Source organism: Acartia tonsa, chromosome 4, assembly GCF_053477335.1.
Source record: "Acartia tonsa isolate MP-2025a chromosome 4, ASM5347733v1, whole genome shotgun sequence".
In the NCBI taxonomy this organism is placed as follows: domain Eukaryota; kingdom Metazoa; phylum Arthropoda; class Copepoda; order Calanoida; family Acartiidae; genus Acartia; species Acartia tonsa.
The window spans coordinates 49,073,026-49,097,499 of record NC_137263.1 but is presented as its reverse complement, the minus strand read 5'-3'; the positions used below and the strand labels follow the sequence as shown (position 1 = coordinate 49,097,499).

Genomic DNA, 24,474 nt, shown 5'->3' with positions numbered 1-24,474 from the left:
TGTAGATTACAATCAATGCTTAAAACATTTGACCACTCAACATAATTATGAACCAGCAATTAAAATTCTTAAAGTCCCAAAGAAGTCCCAAAGTTGTAAAGTCAAAAAAACTGTTATTAAAGACTTTGGAGACTAAATTGCTGTAGTTTATCTCAAATAGAAGTTGAGAATTTTTAATTTTCACAAATGTTAAGGAAACTGTGAAAATAAACCAATATTTTTGATTAAATGCATAATGAATGAAATTATTAACATTTAAAATAAAAATCTAGGCAATGTTTTTGATTCAAAATAGAATTTTTTTGAAATGTTTATAGTAAAATGTCAGGGGAATTTTTTTAGTTGCAAATCGATTCTATGATGCTACTAGTTGTCAGTCAACTATACTTCCTTACTTTATCCTATTACAAAGCGTTTTTTGTCTGTCCCGAAGGATCTCGCTAACCGCTGAACCGATATTGTTCTCCTTTACAGTGAAGCTTCTTATAGGTCCTGGGAAGGTTTTAAACTATTTTTGGAAAGGGTGTCTTCACCCCCCCCCACTCCCCCCCCCAAAAAAAAAATATTTTTAAAACTCTTTTGAAACTCAAATTTAAAATGGGATGAAGTCGACTTTTCCCCCCTCCTACCAGTGCCCTTAGAGGCTTCTAGGGGCGTAGCCGCTAGTTATAATATAAAGCAGTAAGGTTTTTTATTGTCTGAAGCTAAAGATCCCGGAAATTCCTGGTCCGAACAGTTTGTACTTTTTAGGGAAGCTTTATATTTATCCTTGGGTGTATTGTGTTATTTATCCTGATTCTCCCCGAGGCAAGGGGCGAATCAACTAGTGTTTTAAAAAAGGAACAATACAGTACTATGCAGTTACAAAAAAAAACATTTCTCGCATATACATATATTGTCAATAAATCCTTTAAATTACATATTTGGTGATCTATAGACAAAAAGAATGCATCTGTTTTTGTGAATATATTAGCTTTGCTATTAAATATCAGAAGTTAGGTAAATAATCTGTCCCATCCTGATGACCAAAATCGTTCTTGTTGAAAATAATTTGTAAAAATTGTGATGTTTGAAATGTGTAATAATCATTCATCTTGTCATAAACAACAAATTAATAGAAATTCTAAACAAGATAAAGTCATTGCAAAAGTGGAAAGCGCAACATTTTATTCATAGGGAAATAAATCAGGGGAGGGAGGGGACATTGGGCTGTTCATTACACTAGTCCCCAAAGTTTTATTACAACGTTACTTATTTGTTGGCTTAACAACTTTAGGGACTTTTATTGAATTTTTATTGGTTGGTTATTTCAGTTAAGTGTCTAAATGTTTCAACTACTAAATATAATTTACAGAAGAGGTAATTTGTGTATCATCATTGGGGATGCCATCAAATTATCGGCCATTGTCTTATCCCTTTAGATCCCTAGAAAATAGAAATATATAATCATGGTGTTACATATTATAAATCTATTTCATTTAAACCCAAACAAACGTTTTAATTAACCTCAGATTGGCAAACAGAGCAAACATAGGCTGACAGATAACTGAACTTAATTGCAGAGAAGTTTTGCTTCCTCTACTTTATGAGTTACCTCTGTATTTGCTTTCATCGAATGTCTGTCTGATTATTTGTAGAGCTGCTACTCTATAGTGTTGCTGTCCGTCAATACGATTGTTAATATTAAATCGAAAGCTTTGAAATTATCAGAACACATGGATCTTTAGGGATAAGACAATATACGATAAATAGTAGTTTCTGTGGTGGTAAATTAAATTTGCTAAAAGTTTGCACAGTCCTGCTACAAAAGACCAAATTGCAAAAGACCTATTTACAAAAGACCTAATCCTACAGCAGACCTAATTCAACAACAACAAAACACATATGCGCCTCAACATATGCACAAATTTATATCCAACAATCCTAACCTAACCTAATTAGGTCTTATGTCATTTCTTTCTTTTGTATACAGGATTAGGTCAATTGTAGCAATGTTGTTTAAACACTAGTAGTTTGGAACAAACCAATCAAAATTCAACAAAAAAAAACAAAGTTTTTGAGCCAACGAATAAGATAATGCAGTTATAAAACTTTTGGTGCAGGTTTAATTTATAGTTTAATGTCCCCTCCCTAAAATATTAATTCATCGCTCCAAAGGATGCTGTCATCCTTGTTTGAACATTTAATTAATTCAAAAAATAGTTTGTCACATTTTGGAATTCCAGGCATTTTTTATTTTCAATTTCTATGTTCTTTGCAAGATTGAAATATATTTTTTATATATTGATATACACATCAAAGAGGCAGGATGTCTGTCTGTGTGTCCGAATATCAAGATCTCGCCAACTGCTGGAGAGATTGGGATCTCCTGAACAGGATTGTTTAAAGCTATTTTTGGGATGGGTCGATAAAACTTTGTGCGTTAATATAATGTCATCTATAAATAATATTAAATTAATCACATTCGATGTAACGCAAGCTCTTGAAAGTGCCTAAAAAATTACGTCTACAAAAGACCAATGATAGGCCAATACACAGACCATACTATCGATTGCAGGCCAGTATTCATTTTAACTGACTAATGGTGGGCCAGTATGACGTCATTTCTTAAAGGAAAATGTCCAAAATCGAATCATATATATCTTACGTGGTAAAATTACCAAGTAAGTAGTGTGTCCTATTTAAGGCAACTTTGCGGCCCATTGTGCCCCTACTTACCTTTGACCCAAGAAGGGTTAACTGTCTTGTGACAATAACGCATTTATAACGAATTTTATCTCTATAATATAAAGTTAGCTTATTATTTATATTATTCTTTGAAATGATTATGTTTTTTATTTGTATTTATGATATGATCCTTTTAATTAAATTTTTTTGTATTTTTATTATTTTATTATGTATGATTTTTCCATAAGACGAATAAATCATTTAAACACACCAAGTAAGTAGTGTTTCAATGTTTTGTTTTTCTGGGAAAAATGGGCAGGGCTATTGTATATTGAATATGTACATATTTTTAACCTTTTTTGCAGCTTTAGTCATAATTATGCTTTTCCCTTCCATAGAAAGTTATATATAAAGAATGGTCAGTTTCATATTTAGACTTTGAAATGACCAGCAGATGAAATAAAGGAAATTTAATAATGAAATCTCATTATATAAATATCTAAGATTTTTTGTCTGTAGATTAATATATCAGAAAATACTGAACCGATTGGCTACTCCAATTTAGCTTAGATTCACATAGGTCCTGGATAGTTGTAGGACATTTTATTTTTATATTCAAGTATTGGTAAGTTTTTTGTTATTTTTTGCGGATTTATTTTCCTTCGAATACGGATTACCTAGATGCTAGGGGCACAACCACTAGTTGTATTAAAAAGGCCCTTCATATTTTAATAGAATTATGTTTTTCAAAATCCTATTTATTTATTACATGTAATTATTTTCAATCAGAGTGTTTTCCGCTTTATATAAGAAGTCTTAATAGTAGTATTCTATGGTTGTTTCTCTGACTCAAAAATAGCTTGGCCAAAAAAAGCCGTTTTGAAAGATAAAATTCTGAATATTTTTAGAAAGATTTTATTATAAACTAAATGATTTATATTCACACATAAAGTTTTTAATATTTTATATTCTCCCATTAGGTTTAAAATGCAATCCTTAATTAAAGTTTATAATCAATTGTTTAAAAATATTTTTAGATCAACAAGCTATATTTTTGTTTGAGACAGTCTACTACTCATAATGTATCCCTTTAATTTTGTAATGTATATTCTAGTGCGGCATCACTACAGGGATCTAAAGGGATAAGACAATGACCAATAAAATTATGTACATCTCAATGATGATACCCTTTTGTAGATTAAATTAGTGGTTGAAGCATTTGGACATGCTGTTAAAACGTTTGGACACTTAACTTGAACCAATCACTCAAAATTCAATAAAAGTCCTCAAAGTAAATAAGCCAAAGAATAAGAAAACTTTATTATAAAACTTTGGGGACCAGTATAAAAAACAACCCATTGTCCCCTCCCTCCCTGGGCATCACCAGGATATTAAGCAACAAAAACTAAACATTAGCTCAACATGTTAATTACATACACAGACAGGGACAATTCATAGGAGAAAAAAATGCCAACAAATTTTATGCAAGTTCAGAATGAGTTTCGTGTAAATATTTAGTTGTGAAGCTAAAAAGTTTTATGAAAAATATTTTTGCTTTGGGTTCTTGAGACTTTCTTAAAGTTGTTGGGATGGGAGATATGGAAAGTGTCATGTTTGACGTCATAAAAATACGTCTAAAAATGAGAGTAGTAGTGAGAAAGGAAACCCTTAAAAAGAGATGGATTTAAACGTATTTTATGATGTCACACATGACACTTTACGTATCGACAAGTTGTTGTAATTATGTCTGTAATTGTCTGTGCGTCAAGCGGTTTTAACATGTTTCTAGTATTCATTCGAATCCGGTGGATTAGAACCGGTTCTCATTCATACGAAAAAACTATGTCTAGCATCGTATTATATCCAGTTTTCTACGAATATAGAAATGTACTGTAATAAGATTAAAACCATTTTCTTCGGCACCTCGGGGCTAAAAAACCGGTTTTAATCTAATAATTGTACATTCTATATCCACGGAAAGCTGTTTATAATACGATGCGAGAAATAATTATCAAAGCTTTTAATGTAACTCGACTGAATGATATTTTCTCTTTAACGCTCTCCCTCTTCGAACCGAAAAAAGCCAGAAAAAAACTCTGTCATTATGAAAAGAAGTCTATTTTGTCATCTTTTTCCTTACTGCTGTGCAGCGTATAATATATTCAATTTTCTATTAAATTAATTATCATGTCCCGTAATCAATTATCACATAAATATTTTTTCACGCGAAGCTTTTCTTTAATTATGATCGGACCGTCCGTAATAGATTGCTCATATCGTTAGAATCGTCCTATCGATTTTAAATTTGGCATAGTGATTCCTGTAGTAGTTAGGTACAATTTAATAAGTGTAGCAATTCTACCATTGTTATCAGAATTTCCGTGCATCTGATTAAAACATTTTGGCAACAATTTTATATGATATAACTATCCTATTCGTCTGATTTTTAGAATAATTATTTCTAGGACAGAAATATTTTAAGCGAAGCATCTCTATAAACAAGTCTTAATATGTAAGTATGTCCTTAAATAGTATCCTGCATTTAAGCAGTTTGGCAACAGATTTACTTACAATTTTATTTAGACTTTTGTTTTTTTTTAAATCTAATCTACTTATTCAATTCTGATACTCTACAAATGTTATTGTACGTTTGTCCCATTGTTGTCATCTTTGTTCGACTGTAAAGGATAGCTCTTATCGTAAATTTAGGCATGTTAAAATTGGTACGTCGATGTCAATCGTGGCCTAATGATTCCTGTAACAGTAGGGTATAATTAAAAAAGCATATTATCTCTATAATTCTCACTAGAAAGTCCATATGTACACTTAAAAATTATATATTATAATTACCCTTTTTGATTTTATGATTCTTAAGACGATGAAACAATATCTTATGAAGAAGGATCCTCTGTATTCAAGTCTTTTTTATGATATTTAGAAGTCTATGTTAACAGACTTACCAGAAGTATATTTATTATAATATTTATAAGTCTATGTTACCAGACATACCAGAAGTATATTTATTATAATATTTAGAAGTCTTTGTTACCAGACTTACCAGAGTATATTCATAATTATATTTAGAAGTCTATGTTACCAGACATACCAGAAGTATATTTATTATAATATTTAGAAGTCTATGTTACCAGACTTACCAGAAGTATATTTATAATTATATTTAGAAGTCTATGTTACCAGACTTACCAGAAGTATATTTATTATAATATTTAGAAGTCTATGTTACCAGACATACCAGAAGTATATTTATTATAATATTTAGAAGTCTATGTTACCAGACTTACCAGAATTATATTTATAATTATATTTAGAAGTCTATGTTACCAGACTTACCAGAAGTATATTTATAATTATATTTAGAAGTCTATGTTACCAGACTTACCAGAATTATATTTATAATTATATTTAGAAGTCTATGTTACCAGACTTACCAGAAGTATATTTATAATTATATTTAGAAGTCTATGTTACCAGACATACCGGAAGTATATTATAATTATATTTAGAAGTCTATGTTACCAGACTTACCAGAAGTATATTTATAATTATATTTAGAAGTCTATGTTACCAGACATACCAGAAGGAAGATGTTCTTAGTATTATGGATATGGAAGAAGAGATCAACATTATACAAGCAATTACAGGTTGAAAGTCTAGCTTATTTTCCATGCTATTATTAACTGTTTTATTGGTTACTTATTATAATGAATCTAATTATTGGAGAGAGCTCAAAACTTGCACTTTTATTGAAAGGTAGTCACTAAAAGCTATCATCAAAATTATTATAAATAAAGTGAAAATTTTATATTATGGGAAACTGGGATTATCAAATGAAAAAATACTCAAAATGCACCGCTAAGCTTTTAAACAAAAAATAATACTAAAATGAGTATAAAATGAGTTAAAAACTTGTCTCGGTTTAATTTAAAGAAAAAAATAAGCGGCGTATTATGAGTATTTTAGTCGCTTTATAGACCTAGTTTACCATTTCCTTCATGAGCTTAAACGTTTTACTTAAATTTATAATTATTTTGCTCCTTGTTTTCTATTTATTTACAAAATGTTTAGATCTTATGAAACCTGACTCAAATCTCGGGCCCATTTTACTTGTGGCAGTCTGGCAACAGAAAGAACAAGTTGTTAAATTCCTTTTACAGGTAATATGATACTTATAACTTGGAGTAATGTGATATTTATATCTTGTAAACTAGAGCAAAACAATTTTTATTAAACTCAATATGCATTTAAATTAAAATTAATTCCTCAAACTTTTTCTTGTTTTTAATAAAAATTAAGTTGCCTATGTTTTTTTTTAAATTTGAATTTAATTTGTTCCTTAATTACAAAATGCATGTTTTAAATGTTATTTTTTGGGGCCTAGAAATTCTTTAAATAGTTCAGTAATTATATCTCTTTATAGTGCCTATAAAAAATGACAAGCCTACCATTGGTCAATTAAAATGTATACTGTCCTGTCTATGTATTGGCCTATCATTGGTCATTTGTATTGTATGACGTCATTTTAAAAAATGCTTTTACCTTCTGTTTTAGAAAGGAGTAGATGCCAACAGTCGTGACTTAGATGGTAGAACATGTCTCCATCTGGCGGCCATGCGGGATAATGCTACTCTGGTCCAACTTCTTATACAGTTCCAGGTAAGACATGTCTCCATCTGGCAGCCATGCAGGACAATGCTACTCTGGTCCATTTTATTATACAGTTCCAGGTAAGAACATGTCTCCATCTGGCGGCCATGCGGGATAATGCTACTCTGGTCCAACTTCGTTTACAGTTCCAGGTAAGACATGTCTCCATCTCGCAGCCATGCATGACAATGCTACTCTGGTCCATTTTATTATACAGTTCCAAGTAAGAACATGTCTCCATCTGGCGGCCATGCGGGACAATGCTACTCTGGTCCAACTTCTTATACAGTTCCAGGTAAGAACATGTCTCCATCTGGCGGCCATGCGGGACAATGCTATTTTAGTCCCACTACTTATACAGTTCCAGGTCAGAACAAGTCTCCATCTGGCGACCATGAGCGACAGTAAATTTAAACTTTATTCGTGAGTTGGATTGTCAGATTCTTACTTTTTTTCTGGTAAACTATTATCGGAGTTTTTTCATTTATCGATCCCTCTAAAGAAATAGCCTAAAAGTTTCATAGGTCACAGACAATAATCATACTTCATCAATTTTAAAAATCTTAAAATTAAAACACGTACATATAAACACAAAACTATTTTATTAAGAGTTTCTCAATTACGTAGGTAAATGTTATTTAGATAAAAGAAAAACATAAAGATTTGAAAGATTTATCCTGAACTTATCTCTAGAGCGTTTCAGAGATCAGAGATACTGGGCTGTTTATTGCATCAGTCCCCAAAGTTTTATATTAACGTTCTTATTCTTCGGCATTACAACTTTGGAGACTTTTAATGAAATTCGATTGGTTGGTTAAGTTAAGTTGATAATTCAAACGTTTCAACCACTATTTTTAATCTACAGAAGTGGTAATTTTATGCATCAATATTGGGGATGTACATCAATTCATCAGCCATTATCTTATCCCTTTAGACCCCTGAGTGGGTGTACTGTAGCCTCAAAATTTCACACCTCCTCACCCTTCGAAGTTTTAGAAAAAAAGTTAAATGCCAAAAAACAAATATCATATCATCGTTTAGAGGGATTTAGGGATAGGTAAATGGAATATGAATATTCAAAACATTAAGTATTTTATCAAAGCTGGATTGTAAAACTGTAAATTTTAGAATAATTAAGAAGCAAGACGTTTAAAATAGACTCAAACAAATATATTTAGAACATTTTTAAAATTCTGTTATTGTAAAACAAACTAATGTAAAAAAAACTATTAATGATGAAAAAAGGGAAAAAAGATTTTAAACCTTAAGAAACACGTATTTATTTAAGAGTCGATTTACAACTTAAAATTTTCTTTGTTTTGGTGAAAGTAAAACAAAAGTTATTTTTTTTTTTCTTTGATGTAGAGTTAGTACATTATGTATATTAGAAAACTATTTTCACTTTAAAATCCATTTTTAAGTACACAAAGGGACTTTCCTAAATATAAATCAACCTCAACACAAATATTTTTTATCTTTTTTTACAGATTTTAGAATTAAATTAGGACCATTAATATTTTCCATTGCATTGATAAAAAGGGATGACAACATCCATAAGTAGCGAAGCACAATAACATAATGGATGGGATACGGACAAGGGTATTTAAAGAGCATTTGTTAATTGCAAGAATAGATTTATTGGAGGAAAAATCTATCTCACGTATTTTCATTTTTCAATATTTATATTTTGTAGCATAACTGACAGACCGACGGACAAATTAAATTACGTACTGGATGCTCAATGATATGGGGAATCTTCATCCACAAAAAATTCAGCCGTCTTTCTTGATTAGCAGCTGTGAAAAAAAAAAAGATTTTCCCTACACAGTGTTACTGACAGACGGACGAACAAAAAAAGAGAATTACAGAGTAGATCCGCTACTAAAAATTCATTCGAGTCAATTTTTTGTTTGTCAGGGGGACGTGAATGCCTGGTCAGATGGAAAACGAGCCACCCCATTGTTTTGTGCAGCTTCCAGAGAAAATTCCAAGTGCCTTCCTGTTCTCCTTAGCCACGGAGCTGACATCAATCTGGTAAGTATTTTTCCAGAATGGCTTGGAATCCGATTAATATCCGCTGGATTAGAACCGGTTATAATCCGTTTTTCTGAGCAGCTGCCAGGGAAAATTCAAAGTGCCTTCCTGTCCTCCTTAGTCACGGGGCTGACATCAATCTGGTAAGTATTGCTCCTGTGGGGCTTCAAAACCGATTAATGTCCACTGGATTAGAACCGGTTATGATCCGTTGTTCTGCGCAGCTTCTAGAGAAAATTCCAAGTGCCTCCCAGTCCTCCTGAGCCACGGGGCTGATATCAATCTGGTAAGTATTTTTAAGTATGGCTTCGAAACCGATCAATATCCCCAGGATTAGAATAACAGAAAATTCATGTATCCTTGGTTTTATAGACAATTTACGCGAATATTGAAATGAATTAATACCAGTTTTGTTGACCCCGATTATCATATCGAGTTTTACTATCCATGGAAAGCTGTCTATAACAACAAGGAGGCATGGACATTTACTCTGATGTACAGTTAATTGCCTCCAAAAGATTATACACACTCTTTTAATTGTTGGCATAAAAGTATCGACGACTTGATTGGGTTGTACAAACTAGCAGTGTCCAAATTTTTCTACTTATAATTTCAATCTACAAAAGGGGTAGTTTTGTTTGTTATTTGGGGTTTACAACATTAATCGTCCTTACCTCACCCATCTGAAGCAAAGTATAAAAGTCCATACCATCTCGTGCAAGACTTATTACAAACAAGGATGACAACATCCATAAAAGCGAAGCTCTGAAACGGTAGGACAAACGAAAATGGTTATTAAAAAAAGTTAAAAATCAGCATGTAAAAAATGGACTTCTGATATTCTGATACTCTTGTAACGATTATTTGAGTTGCTACACTTTCTAAATCGTACCTAGCTACTACAGAAATCACCATGCAAAGTTTGAAATCGATAGGACAATTCTAACATGCATAAATTGAGGAAAAAACAATATGTTCCAGACTTACGGACCAACCCGAATTATGGAAAAGCTTAGCTTTTCATTAGTGTCCAGTAGAACGATGTAGGGGGGATCAACAACCCCCTCAAAAATGATAATAAGAAGGGTTGCCTTCCCCTTTTTTCATCCCCTTGATCAATTTCTGTTCACGCCGTTGGTTGGGGCTTCTGCCCTAGCCTCTAGGATCTTCACCTGAAAGGGTAGTGTTATTAATCCTCACTTCTTTTTAAATTTTTGTTTTCAAACTCACAGATTTATTTTTTTTTTTGGGGGGGTGGGGTGGAAGGGGGATGATTTTTCTAGAGGGGTATTTTGTCTACTAAAATAAATATTTTGTCTACTAAAATAAATTTGAAAACTTACCTTCGATTTATATGAAGATTCCCTACCAAAAGAAACACAATAATGATTCTATGAAAAAATGGAATCTGAGTTATGGACTGACTGATGGATTAAGAGACAGAGCAAATTTTGCGATTTTGTCAAAAGATTAAAAAAAATTATAATTTTAAATTTTGTTGGCTGCACTTGATAAGAATTTTTTTTATAATGTATTTTTCATGGTTTATGCACATTGAACTAAAACAAGATCGAAAACAGTTGTTGATGCATAGATAGCATAGATTAATTCTAAATTAACACCAACCTATGCATTTTTTTAATTAGATCCTAAGGGATAAGAACGATGAATTAATGTATACTACCTATTTCTCCTTATTTATATGAAACTAGCGGCTACGCTCCTAGAGGCCTCGGGGGAACTTGAGGAGAGGAGAATCGAATTTGTTAACCAAATTTCTTATTTTAGATTTTTAAAGAAAAAGTAAAAAAAAAAATTTTGGGGACGGGCTGTTTTCCCCATCTTTAATTTAAGTTAATAAAAAAGTTTTTTTTTGTGTTGTGGTAATTTTTTTCTAGGGGCAATTTCTCTTGGGAGGGTGGTTGTACCCTCCCCAAAAATATTTATAAACCTTCCAAGGACCTATGAGAAGCTACCCTGTTAAGGAGAACCCAAACGGTTCAGACAAACTAACACACAGACAAACATCCTTTTACTTTATTATAAGGATTTATAGGTGGGAAACGTTTATGCATTATTTTTTCTAACGATTTCTTTGCCTGATAACATATAGGCTTTTCTAAATGTAGATTATTGATATTTTATAAGACTTTCTGAAAATAATAAAAAAAAAATAGTAGAGGCGCTAAGAATAGGCGTACTCTCTCGATCAGTTCTTCCAAATAAAGACACTTCCCAGCTAGACACCTCTAGTAGAAGATGATGAAAGTCACTCAACAGATTATGACGTCATTCGATAAAATAATCAGGGAGCCAAGGCACGGAAAAGAAAGGCGGACGAAACAGGACTTGAAGTTGGCATTAGCTACTGCTGGATCCCAGGTAGCACTTTTCCCAGCCATAGCTGGCAAGAAAAAAGAGCTGGAACAAGGAGTTCAGGAAACAAAGAAATTATGAACAAGTTTGAAGAACGGAATAACGACGACAAAGAAGAACTAAACTTTGGAAGAGAGGACAGCAGCAAAATTAGGATGCTAGGCTGCTACATGGGAGAGACTGAGGACACTAAACAGAGAATAAAGAGAGCCGGAGCTACATGGTTCAAGGTCAAAAATAGACTGAAAGGATCTAAGTTATCCCAAACCATGCAGGCAAGGGTTATAGAGGCTTGCGTCGAATCAACCTTATTATTTGACTGCCAAGCTAGAACCTGGCAGGTGACGGAGATTAACAGATTGCAGCGGACAATGGACAAGAAATACAGATGGCTTTGGAGTAAGAAGATAAAACCCCCACGTATCCAAATGCAGGAGGATGGTTACAACATGCAGGATGTCAGAAATGAGCTAAACGTAAAGTCAGTCAGATGGAAAATTGAAAAAAGAATTTTTGAGAGAATTGGGCATGTGTTCAGAATGGACGACGACAGGACAGTGAAAGCTGTAGTTCTAGGCTGGATGGAGGATCTGGAGAGCTATGAGAAAGTCCCAGGTAGGAAAAGAAAGACGATCCTTTACTGGAAAAGACTATTGAGAGAGGCTGGGATTGACTGGACACAGATAGGCCAGTTAACAGAGGACAGATCTTACTGGAAAGCAACTGTCACGGAGAGAATGAACCACTTACATGCTTGGGAGAGGAGCAGAGGACAGAGGACATCCCAGGCCAGAGAAATGTTGAAAGGGATCCAGAGGAAGAGTTTATTTGCAGCTACGAAGACTGTGGATTAAAGTGTGAAAGCAAAACAGGTCTCATCATCCACAGAAAACGAGTCCATGATAAATCTAACCACAAAAACTTATTCTCCTGTGAGAAATGTGGGGAAAATTTTGATTTCAAAGGATACCTGAAAAATCACATAAAGGTCTGTACGGGTATCAGGTCAGTAAATCCAGAGACAAGAACATGTGACAAGTGTAACAGGACAATTTCAAAGAAAATTTTTAGCCGACACAGAAAGAGCTGTAATCCAGAGCCGGAGGTTGCAGCAGCAGGTCAGAGAACAGAGAGAATTCCTTGCGAATATTGTGGTGGAAATATATCAAAACCGAATATAGCAAGACACAGAAAGGAGTGCAGAAATGGTGACGGGTAGTGTCTTACGAGACAGAAAACCCTATCAAGATCAAGATCAAAATCAAGACGTCATTCGATAAAATAATCAATGAGAGGCCAGCATAAATTTTACCATTGGTCAATTACAGTGTATACTGGCCTCTCATTGGCTATTCTATCGTATGACGTCATAATTTGTTGAGGGACTTTAATCATCTTCCCTCTAGTAGTCAACTTGTACACTTATTATTTTGTGATTACGTTTCGAACGTTGAAAAATTGAATACTCAATCCATAAAAGCGAAGCACTGAAACGGTAGGACAAACGGACATTAACACTTGTATGGTATCTGAACTGAATAATCAGAATTTAAAAGTATTAGAGTCGAAGCAAAATTGTAAGTAAATTTGTTGAAAGAACTGCTTGAAGCAGGATAATGTTTATGGACATACTTACATTTTTGGACTTGGAGTTGCTTTGCTTATAATATTGTTCGTTGTTGTCCCAGGAATCAATATACCAAAAATCAGATCAAACGGATAATTAGAACAAACGGACATTAACACTTGTATGGTATCTGAACTGAATAATCAGAATTTAAAAGTATTAGAGTCGAAGCAAAATTGTAAGTAAATTTGTTGAAAGAACTGCTTGAAGCAGGATAATGTTTATGGACATACTTACATTTTTGGACTTGGAGTTGCTTTGCTTATAATATTGTTCGTTGTTGTCCCAGGAATCAATATACCAAAAATCAGATCAAACGGATAATTAGAACACTTGAAAATTTGTTGTTAAAAAAGCAGAAAAATCAACATTTTTAAAATGGACGTACGGACATTCTGGTAATGATTATAGAGTTGCTACGCTTTCTAAATCGTGCCCAACTACTACAGGAATCATCATGCAAAGTTTGAAATCGATAGGACAATTCTAACATGCCTAAATTAACGAATAAAAGCTATCTATCTCGGACGGACGGACGGACGGACGTACGTACGGACGGACGGACGGACCGACCCTAATTATAGAAAAGCTTCGCTTTTAAAAAAGCTTCGCTTTTAAAAAAACATTTCGATTTATTTAAGTTCCTTTCTCAATGAATTCTTTCTGACAAGAAATTACTTCATTTGGTCCGACTCTGTAAATAATCATTATTAATATCTATCTATCTAATCTATCTTCAGGGTGTTCATGATCTTGGCATATCAGCTGTTCATTGTGCAACAAACAGTAATGCAGTCAATAATCTGAAACATCTACTTGGCCAGGGAGCTGAACCTAACAGTGTTCTTCTATTCAGGTAAGTGACGTTTATGTCTTATATTTATAGTTGGTCTTTTATTTGGGCTGGTTTAATGCCATCTTTTTAAAAGCGGAAATTTTCTATAATTAAGAATGTATGTCTGTATATCCGTACGTTTGTACTTAATGGATAGCCCTTTTCGTTAATTATTCCTATCTATTGATTTTAAACTTAGCATGATGATTCCTGTACAGTTGGATATGATTTAGAAAGCGTAGCAACTCTATAATTGCTATCAGAAAGTCCAGATTTCCATTTATTACATGCTGATTTTAACTATTTTTGTATGATGTAGGTAATTTTTCTATTTATCTAAGTTTTGGAATATTGATTCATTTGACAAGAAGGAACAATATGTTAAGCGAATCATCTCTAAAATAAAGTATCCTATCTAAATTTCAATCAATAATAAAAGTAAATCAACACAGAGCTTCGAGTAAAATACTATTGAAATTTGAAATTTGTATTTGCATCGTATTTTAACAGAGGGAGAGGGGACATTGGGCTTTTTATTACACTAGTCCCCAAAGATTTATAATGACGTTTTCTTATTCGTTGACTTAAAAACTTTGGAGACTATAGTAATTTTGATTGGTTGGAAAATTAAGTTGAGTGTTCAAACGTTCAACCTTTAATTTTAATCTTCAGAAAAGGTAATTTTGTGTATCATCATTGGGGATGTGCATCAATTAATCGGCCATTGTCTTATCCCTTCAGATCTCTGGATAAACAAGAGATACTTTATTATGGGTTGATATGAGTTATAGAGGAAATCAAAGACAATTGTTGAGATGATGATTTATACATCCACAAAATATACCCACCCCCCTCTTACTAGTAGTAAGAATTTAGGCTTCTCGTGGTTATTAGATCTTTTCATGAAAATACACTTTTTCGAATATTAGTCTTCTGCTAACCTAAAAAGTTACTTTAGGAGCCCAGAAATACATGTACAAAATTTCAGCTCTCTATCTCTACAGGCGACCTAGCGCCAGGCATGTAAAATTTCAACAGATAACGGTAGCACGGCGGTTTTAACAATATCTCAGCAATGTGCAGGTTTTAAGCTCTTCTGCATATTTCAATTTAAACACATGAGGACAAAGGTATATTATCCCAAAAATCTTTTGTCAAAGTCTACTCTACACCTAGCGCCAGTCAGTTTTCTAAAATCATGCATTTTATACCTGTGAAAATAGAAATCGCCAGCGCTAGGTGTAGAGTAGACCATGACAAAAGATTTTTGGGATATTATATCCTTGGCCTTATGTGTTTAAATTGAAATATGCAGAACACCTAAATTCATCTTCCAAGCCATTCTCTAAGCATTTTAATTTTTTTTATGAAATAACGGTATTTCAAAACTGCCCTTTGAAAAGGCCTAAAAAATATCTTTTTTTGTCACTTTTTTCACTGCTTATAGTTACAACTTATTAAGATATTATGCTCAGTTAAAAAAAATTGGCGCCTCCAGCATCAAAACCGGCAAAAACTGGCAGTTAAACTTCTGTGCCCCTACTTGCCCCCCTCATCGGCCATCAGTAGTTATCTCAAGAAGTAAAAGAGATATCACACAGAAAGATGACTTTTTAAATAAAACTGAACTAAGTAACCATTACAGATTTCATTTTGGGACTTTCCTTCTAGGGGCTTGTGGAGCAAAAGACCCCCCAAAACACTAAAAATATGAGTTCTGAGCTTTTTTTAAAAGATATCAACCTGTTTTTTTTTAAAACTTTGTTAACATAATGGAACTCAGTAACATTTACAGATTTCATTTTGGGACTTTCCTTCTAGGGGCTTATTTGGCAAAAGACCCCCAAAAACTAAAAATATGAGTTCTGGACTTATTTTTAAAGATAACAACCTAATTTTTTTTAGAAAACTTTTTTCACATAACCAAACTCAGCAACCTATACAGATTTCATTTTGGGACTTTCCTTCTAGGTGCTAGTGGAGCAAAAGACCCCCCAAAACACAAAAAATATGAGTTCTGAGCTTATTTTTAAAGATATCAACCTGATTTTTTTATAGAAAACTTTTTAAATAAAACTGATCTCAGTAATATTTACACATTTCATTTTGGGCCTTTCCTTTGATGGGCTTGTGGAGCAAAAGACCCCCAAAACACTAAAAATATGAGTTCTGAGCTTATTTTTAAAGATATCAACCTATTTTTTTTTTGAAAACTTTGTTAACATAATGGAACTCAGTAAAATTTACAGATTTCATTTTGGGACTTTCCTTCTAGGGGCTTGTTTGGCAAAAGACCCCCAAAAACTAAAAATATGAGTTCTGGACTTATTTTTAAAGATATCAACCTAATTTTTTTTAGAAAACTTTTTTTACATAACCAAACTCAGCAACCTATACAGATTTCATTTTGGGACTTTCCTTCTAGGTGCTAGTGGAGCAAAAGACCCCCCAAAACACAAAAAGTATGAGTTCTGAGCTTATTTTTAAAGATATCAACCTGATTTTTTTATATAAAACTTTTTAAATAAAACTGAACTCAGTAATATTTACACATTTCATTTTGGGACTTTCCTTTGATGGGCTTGTGGAGCAAAAGACCCCCAAAAATACAAAAAGTATGAGTTCAGAGCTGATATATAAAGATATCAACCTTATTTTTTTAAAGAAAACTTTTTTAACATAACCAAACTCAGTAATGTTTACTGATTTCGTTTTAGGATTTTCCTACTAGGGGCTAGTTGGGCAAAAGACCCCCAAAAACTAAAAATATGAGTTCTGGACTTATCTTTAAAAATACCAACCTAATTTTTTTGAGAAAACTTTTTTCACATAACTGAACTCAGTAACCTTTACAGATTTCATTTTTGGACTTTCCTTCTAGGGGCTAGTGGATCAAAAGACCCCCCAAGACACAAAAATATGAGTTCTGAGCTTATATTTAAAAATATCAACCTGATTTTTTTAAAGAAAACTTTTTTAATATAACCAAACTCAGTAATATTTACAGATTGTTGTGGAGCAAAAGACCTCTCATATTTTAGTGTTTTGGAGGGTCTTTTGCTCCACAAGCCCCTAGAAGGAAAGTCCCAAAATTAAATATGTAATGGGTACTGAGGTTGGTTATGTTTTCATAAAAAACCAGCTCAATATCTCTAAAAATAAGCTCAAAACTCATATTTTTATTGTTTTGGGGGTCTTTTGTCTCACCTGCCCCAGAAGGAATAAAAGTGTTAAAGAAGTCTTTTGCTCCACAAGCCCCTAGAAGGAAAGTCCCAAAATTAAATCTGCAATGGTTACTGAGGTTGGTTATGTTAACAAAGTTTTCAACAAAAAAATGAGGTTGATATCTTTAAAAATAAGCTCAGAACTCATATTTTTAGTTTTGGGGGGTCTTTTGCCCAACTAGCCTCTAGAAGGAAAGTCCTAAAATGAAATCTGTAAACATTACTGAGTTTGGTTATGTTAAAAAAGTTTTCTTTAAAAAAAATCAGGTTGATATCTTTATATAACAGCTCAGAAATCATATTTTTTTGTGTTTTTGGGGTTCTTTTGCTCCACAAGCCCCTCAAAGCAAAGTCTCAAATTGAAATGTGAAAACATTACCAAGTTCAGTTTTATTTAAAAAGTTTTCTTTAAAAAAATCAGGTTGATATTTTTAAAAATAAGCTCAGAACTCATATTTTTTGTGTTTTTGGGGGTCTTTTGATCCACTAGCTCCTGGAAGGAAAGTCCCAAAAATTAAATCTGTATAGGTTGCTGAGTTTGGTTATGTGAAAAAAGTTTTCTCAAAAATAATTAGGTTAATTTTTAATAATAAGTCCAGAACTCATATTTTTAGTTTTTGGAGGTCTTTTGCCAAACAAGCCCCTAGAAGGAAAGTCCCAAAATGAAATCTGTAAATGTTATTGAGTTCCATTATGTTAACAAAGTTTTCAAAAAAAAATCAGGTTGATATCTTTAAAAATAAGCTCAGAACTTATATATTTTAGTATTTTGGGGGGTCTTTTGCTCCACAAGCCCCTGGAAGGAAAGTCCCAAAATGAAATCTGTAATGGTTACTTAGTTCAGTTTTATTTAAAAAGTCATCTTTCTGTGTGATATCTCTTTTACTTCTTGAGATAACTACTGATGGCCGAAGAGGGGGGCAAGTAGGGGCACAGAAGTTTAACTGCCAGTTTTTGCCGGTTTTGGTGCTGGAGGCGCCAATTTTTTTTAACTGAGCACAATATCTTAATAAGTTGTAACTATAAGCAGTGAAAAAAGTTAAAAAAAAAGATATTTTTTAGGCCTTTTCAAAGGGCAGTTTTGAAATACCGTTATTTCATAAAAAAATTAAAATGCTTAGAGAATGGCTTGGAAGATGAATTTAGGTGTTCTGCATATTTCAATTTAAACACATAAGGCCAAAGATATAATATCCCAAAAATCTTTTGTCAGGGTCTACTCTACACCTAGCGCTGGCGATTTCTATTTTCACAGGTATAAAATGCATGATTTTAGAAAACTGACTGGCGCTAGGTGTAGAGTAGACTTTGACAAAAGATTTTTGGGATAATATACCTTTGTCCTTATGTGTTTAAATTGAAATATGCAGAAGAGCTAAAAACCTGCACATTGCTGAGATATTGTTAAAACCGCCGTGCTACCGTTATCTGTTGAAATTTTACATGCCTGGCGCTAGGTCGCCAGTAGAGATAGAGAGCTGAAATTTTGTACATGTATTTCTGGGCTCCTAAAGTAACTTTTTAGGTTAGCAGAAGACTAAAATTCGAAAAAGTGTATTTTCATGAAAAGATCTAGTGGTTATATTCAAATATCAAAAATTGTAATCATTGTGTTATATTTTTAAGAAAAAAAAATATTTAGTCAAAAGGATTAATATTAATTAAAAATTTTTGTTTGTTTTTCCGATTTTAATTACTCCATCCCCACCCTCCGAACACAGTAATAGTGTCTGACTGATTATGACGTAACAAAAAAAATTAGCCAATGAGAGGCCGTTATTGACCAATGGTAAAATTTATAGTGACCTCTCATTGGCTAATTTTTTTTGTTACGTCATAATCAGTCAGACACTATTACTGTGTTCCACCCTCCTAGTCTCCTTTTGCATGGATGAACTGAAAAAAAAGTGACCTCCATGTTAGCAAGCTAAATTGATGACAAATTTTCCCGTGTTTTAATATCCACGTATATCATATATCCATTATCCATTCCCTTTCTTGTAATGAAATAAGCATAAAGAAGAAAATGTTTGTTGTCCATTTTCTTTTGAACTGAAACATTATTTTATAAAAATTTGAAATATTGTTCTAGTTATAGATTAAAATGTCCATAAGATTGTTTCTTCGTGATTATAGTTAGACAAAACGAATATATAAATGGTTTTCGTGTAAAGCCTAACAACTAACTTATTGTAAAGTGCAATAACTCATGTTGTATCTCAAACCTTTTGTCACATCCCCTAGATTTATGATTCTATATTTTGTTTAAACCAAGAATCTAAAGGGATAAGACATAGGCCGTTAAATTGATGTACATCTCCAAAATAACCCCGTTTGTCGATTACAATTAGTGGTTGAAACGTTTGGACACATAACTGAAGGAACCAACCAATTAAAATTCACTTAAAGTATCCAAAGTCTCTAAGCTAACGAATCAGAAAACATCACTAAAAACTTTGGGGGCTAGTGTAATGAATATTCCAATGTCCTCTCCCTCCATGGTTAAAACTAGCCTTTTAATTAAGGTACATGCGTCGATCTTCCTTTGTCTGTAACGTATATTATTTCAGAAAGTTGAAGCGTAGTAAATTAGTAATTTCAAAATTCATAAGATACACATATCATAAAACATGCATGTTTTTTATGATCACATGTAAAAGCTATTATTTATATCAAAAGTATCTTACATTTGACGCAATTTTACAACAGTCAAACATAAAATTTTTGTTTAATCTCTTGGAAATGTTATCCTCTAAAATATTAATAGTTATTTATTGCATTTTAGTATATACAGTTGTCCGCTGATATTTAAATAAAGAAGGGCCGGGCTAACAAAATTGGCTTTAATTCTATGGTTTTTATTTTAATAAAATTGTCTGTAATGTATGACATGTTTTAGAATATAAAAGTGTAATGAATAGATAGGTACATGTTAATGATTTTATTATCCATTAATAAAAAATAAATATTATCGGCACGAAATATTGCTTAATTTTTTAATCAGCAATTTGAATTATCCCAAAATATGTTAAGTGTTAATTCTATTTCTATATTTAAGTGAAACTCCTCTACATATAGCGGCAAGTATGGGATATTCAGATTGTGTCAGAACCTTGTTGGAACATGGCGCAGGTAACAGGTTTTTCTTTCACCGTCAGTAAAAGTTATGTCTCGCATGGTTGTTTTAAAATTAGATTAAAACAATAGAGGGGGCAGGGGTTAAATAACTTTATGTCTCCACCCCGAAGACCCTGTGCCAACTTTCAATTGGGTCTTTGAAAATGTCATAAACTCATACTTACAGAATGATGACAGTTTTTACTATTTAACGAGTACACTTGTCATTGTTTACTTAAAATTAGTATTTAGGGGCTCTGTATTCAAGGGGTAGGAAAGGGCAGGAAAATAGCCAAAAACCATCCAGGTATCTATGTGAAGCTTCCATTAAATGGAGAACTCAATCGGCTCAACAAAAAAAACTTGATACTTATATAACAGGATAATTTATTGTTTATAGGAACAGAGATGTTGCTGGGCAGTATGAGGATGTCAGCCCTGCAGCTAGCAGCACAGGAGGCAAACTTGGAGTGTGCTGCGCTCCTGCTGACCCACGGAGCTGACCCGCATGTGAAGAATGCGCGGGGCCAGAGCCCGCTGCACCTAGCCGCCCTCGCACAGTCTCCGGAAACTGTTGAACTTCTTCTGGCTAAAGGTCAGTTTATTTACAAGTATTAGCAGGGAGGGAGTGGACATTGTTGTCCTGTTTATTACACAAGTCCCCAAAGTCAACGTTTTCTAATTCGTAGGCTTAGCAACTTTGGAGACTTTTATTGAATATTGATAGGTTGGTTTAATAAGTTGAAAGTTCAAACATTTCAACCGCTAGTTGTAATCTATAGAACGAGTAATTTTGTGCATCATCATTATAGATTCATCAATTTATCGGTCATTGTCTTATACTTTTAGATCCCCGAGTTTTACCCTAATTTTTGTAATTAAACTTCCCATAAAATATCATTTAAAAACTAACAAATTGTATTTTCTTTTGAAAATTATATTGCTTTGTTAAATTGAATTTTGAATATTGAGACATTTAGGACCAGTAAACAGGTCAACTTTGCTTTTAAATGTACCAAACACTTGTGTCTTCAAGACTATCCATCATATTTATTTAAATATAATACCTGCTATAAAATTAGATAGATGGACACAAACCATTATTGTCTTAGACATAAAAAAACTGACCAATTAAATTATCTATAGTTTGATATTCACTATAAGCAAAGAAGAATATTTGAATTGTTTCAAGCTGTGCTAAACAGACATAAAATAGCACGCGCTGTTTATGGTAAGTTTATAAATCCGCGCCTGCGTGTTCTATAAGGATTAGTAGAAATTACAATGACCATGTTACCAATGTTAGTTAGTTAGTAAGATTATTATAAAGTGTCATGTGTGACGTCATAAAAATACGTCTAAAAAGGAGGGATGAAAGGAGAAGTGGGAAAAGAAACCACTAAAAAAGAGATGCGCGCTTCATCCTTTTTAAAAGTTTTTGCAAACGACTTATATCTTATTCTTTTTTACGATCAAGGAAGTTCAAGGGGCTTACCCACCCACCCCTCCCCCCCTTCCTCGCCAAATTTTTGAGGGTTCCACAGGCACACCAAAATATTTTTTAGAGGCCCCCCCCCCCAAAAAAAAAAGCTTGTACGTCCTTGTTAAATATGTTTAGTTTCTTTTATTTTTGTTAGTCCTGGACATTTCGTTCTTGTTTTTGTTGGTTAATGTTATCCTTCTTAATTTAGTTGTGCTTAGTTTATCCTAATAAATATTCTAAACAGACATAGCTACAGTCTTGGATGTTGGACACAGATAGTGTATTTGAAAAAAAAATTGCTTTGAATTTTTTTTTTCTATATAGTAAAAATTTTAGGATTTTGTACCATTTATCTCGAAATCATATATTTTATTGAAAAAATATTTCCCCTCATATTTGGACCACTATCTACCCCTCCCCCCTCCTCACCCCCTTAACTCTTTCTATTTTGGGTTTTTGAAAAAATATTTTTATAATCCTTGCGGAAGGCTCTTTTAACCCTTATTTAAACACAATCTATTCTAAAGAAAGCAAGAAAATTAATCATTTTTTCATTTTAGTTTTGGTCCATATATATGTAGAAGGGAAAATCTCCAATTATAATCTTTCATTTTAATATCACTTTCCTAGTAAGAGATACTGATCAATCCTACCTCCAATTATACTTTCGGACAAGGATTTTCTATGATTAGGATATTTGGGTCTAGATTGTTTTATCATGCAAAGTATACTGTATAGTGCTATTATACAAGCGACATAGGAAAGGGGCGAAAGTCAAAAACGTCAAAGAAAGGGGGTTGAGGTAAAGTGGAAACACCCATAAAAATGAAGGTTCCTTGGTTTTGGGCTCTTAAATTTTACAAATCATTCCACAAAAAATTAAAAGCTTGAACGTTCTTAGTGAGGGTAATCCTCAGATTTGAATTTAGAAAATTTTAAAAAGAAATGGTGGGCGGGTGTTAAATAAATTCTCCTCAAGAGACATACCCTTCCCCAAGATGGGTAAAAAAAACAACCCTAGATTTTTATGAGGGTTTCCATAAGGATAAAGATTTCTAAATATTACTATTGAAATTAAAAGATCTGCAAACATTTTGTGTAAGATGAAGAGAATTTGTACATGAAAAGAAACCATCATTTAAAACTTAAACAAGCAGAACAAGCAAAATACATACGCACACACACACACACACACAAAAAAAGCACTTTTCACACACAAACACATACCAACAAGGAAATTTATACCCATTACATGCGCAGAAATTTTAAGCTGGCAATTATAATTTTACATCAATAGAATCTTTATATTAAAGTGTATAACTTATGTGGATAGCATGACTAATGAACTTATTGACAAACCATTAGTATATAATAACTGCAATTCTAACTCTAACACATTAACTCAAGGGAGGGATGGGACATTGGGCTGTTTATTACATTAGTCCCCAAAGTTTTATTATAACGTTTTCTTATTCGTTGGCTTAACAACTTTGGAGACTTTTATTAAATTATGATTGTTAGGTTCATAAGGCATAGTGTCCAAGCGTTTCAACCACTAATTGTAATCTACAGATGGGGTAATTGTGTGAATCATTATTGGGTATGTACATGAATTTATCGGCCATCGTCTTATCCCTTTACATCCCTGCATTGCATTCACTCACACACATATATACCATACACATACACATACTATTTGGTTGCATGTTACACACGAATAAGATATCCAATGGTGGTTGTGTTATCCTATTTCAATGCTTTGTACTTGTGGCATGAGTAAACATTACACCACGGACAACAAAGGATACACCCATGATAGATAAAATTAGATGTGGTCAAACTTTATTAAACAAGGATAATTTGTTTCAAGACCCTTCTGGTAGTGCTGCTGAATTAATTCGCCCATCCATCTCAGTTAGAGAGATAGACAAAGATACGGTATAGAGAAATTATATCCTCTCTCTATATACATCTATCTCTTTTTCAATCTATCCAACTTCCTATCTAATAATACATCTATCTTTCTATCCATTTATTTATCTATCTTCAGAATTTTCTTTCGTCCAACTTAATCCTGTATCTCCAGAGGATGCATGATTTGAATATAAACATCATCACAGATTATATGTACACAGTGTTGCAGTCAGGATCACATGTTTTGCAAACTTTATTTTAAGAATTACATTAGAAATTGCTCAAATGACATGAAAACCAGACTAAAGTAATTTTTAACAACAATCGAATCAAAATCATTAATGATTCTTTTTTTAAAATCGGTTGTATTTGAGAAAAACAAAATTATTCAGTTTTTAATTAACCACAGTTACTATCAATCTTTTTATGCTCCTTGACCATGAATTAATCATCTCTTTAAATCTTATGGGTTAATTGGTAACAGGTTTAAGATTTTTTTTGTTTGGTGAGGGGGGGGGTGGTGGTTGACAAT

The 24,474-nt window shown here is 32.8% G+C and overlaps 1 protein-coding gene across 1 annotated transcript in view; it reads left to right on the top strand.

Annotated features, from left to right (window-relative positions):
• Positions 1 to 24,474, top strand: part of LOC145315514 (transient receptor potential channel pyrexia-like) — a 67,066-nt gene that overhangs the window by 5,782 nt on the left and 36,810 nt on the right. The window contains exons 3-9 of the mRNA XM_080155495.1: positions 6,241 to 6,329; positions 6,754 to 6,842; positions 7,237 to 7,341; positions 9,250 to 9,366; positions 14,110 to 14,225; positions 20,487 to 20,560; positions 20,946 to 21,140. Of these exons, the coding sequence (XP_080011621.1) occupies positions 6,241 to 6,329; positions 6,754 to 6,842; positions 7,237 to 7,341; positions 9,250 to 9,366; positions 14,110 to 14,225; positions 20,487 to 20,560; positions 20,946 to 21,140 (785 nt within the window). The remainder of the gene's footprint in view (positions 1 to 6,240; positions 6,330 to 6,753; positions 6,843 to 7,236; positions 7,342 to 9,249; positions 9,367 to 14,109; positions 14,226 to 20,486; positions 20,561 to 20,945; positions 21,141 to 24,474) is intronic.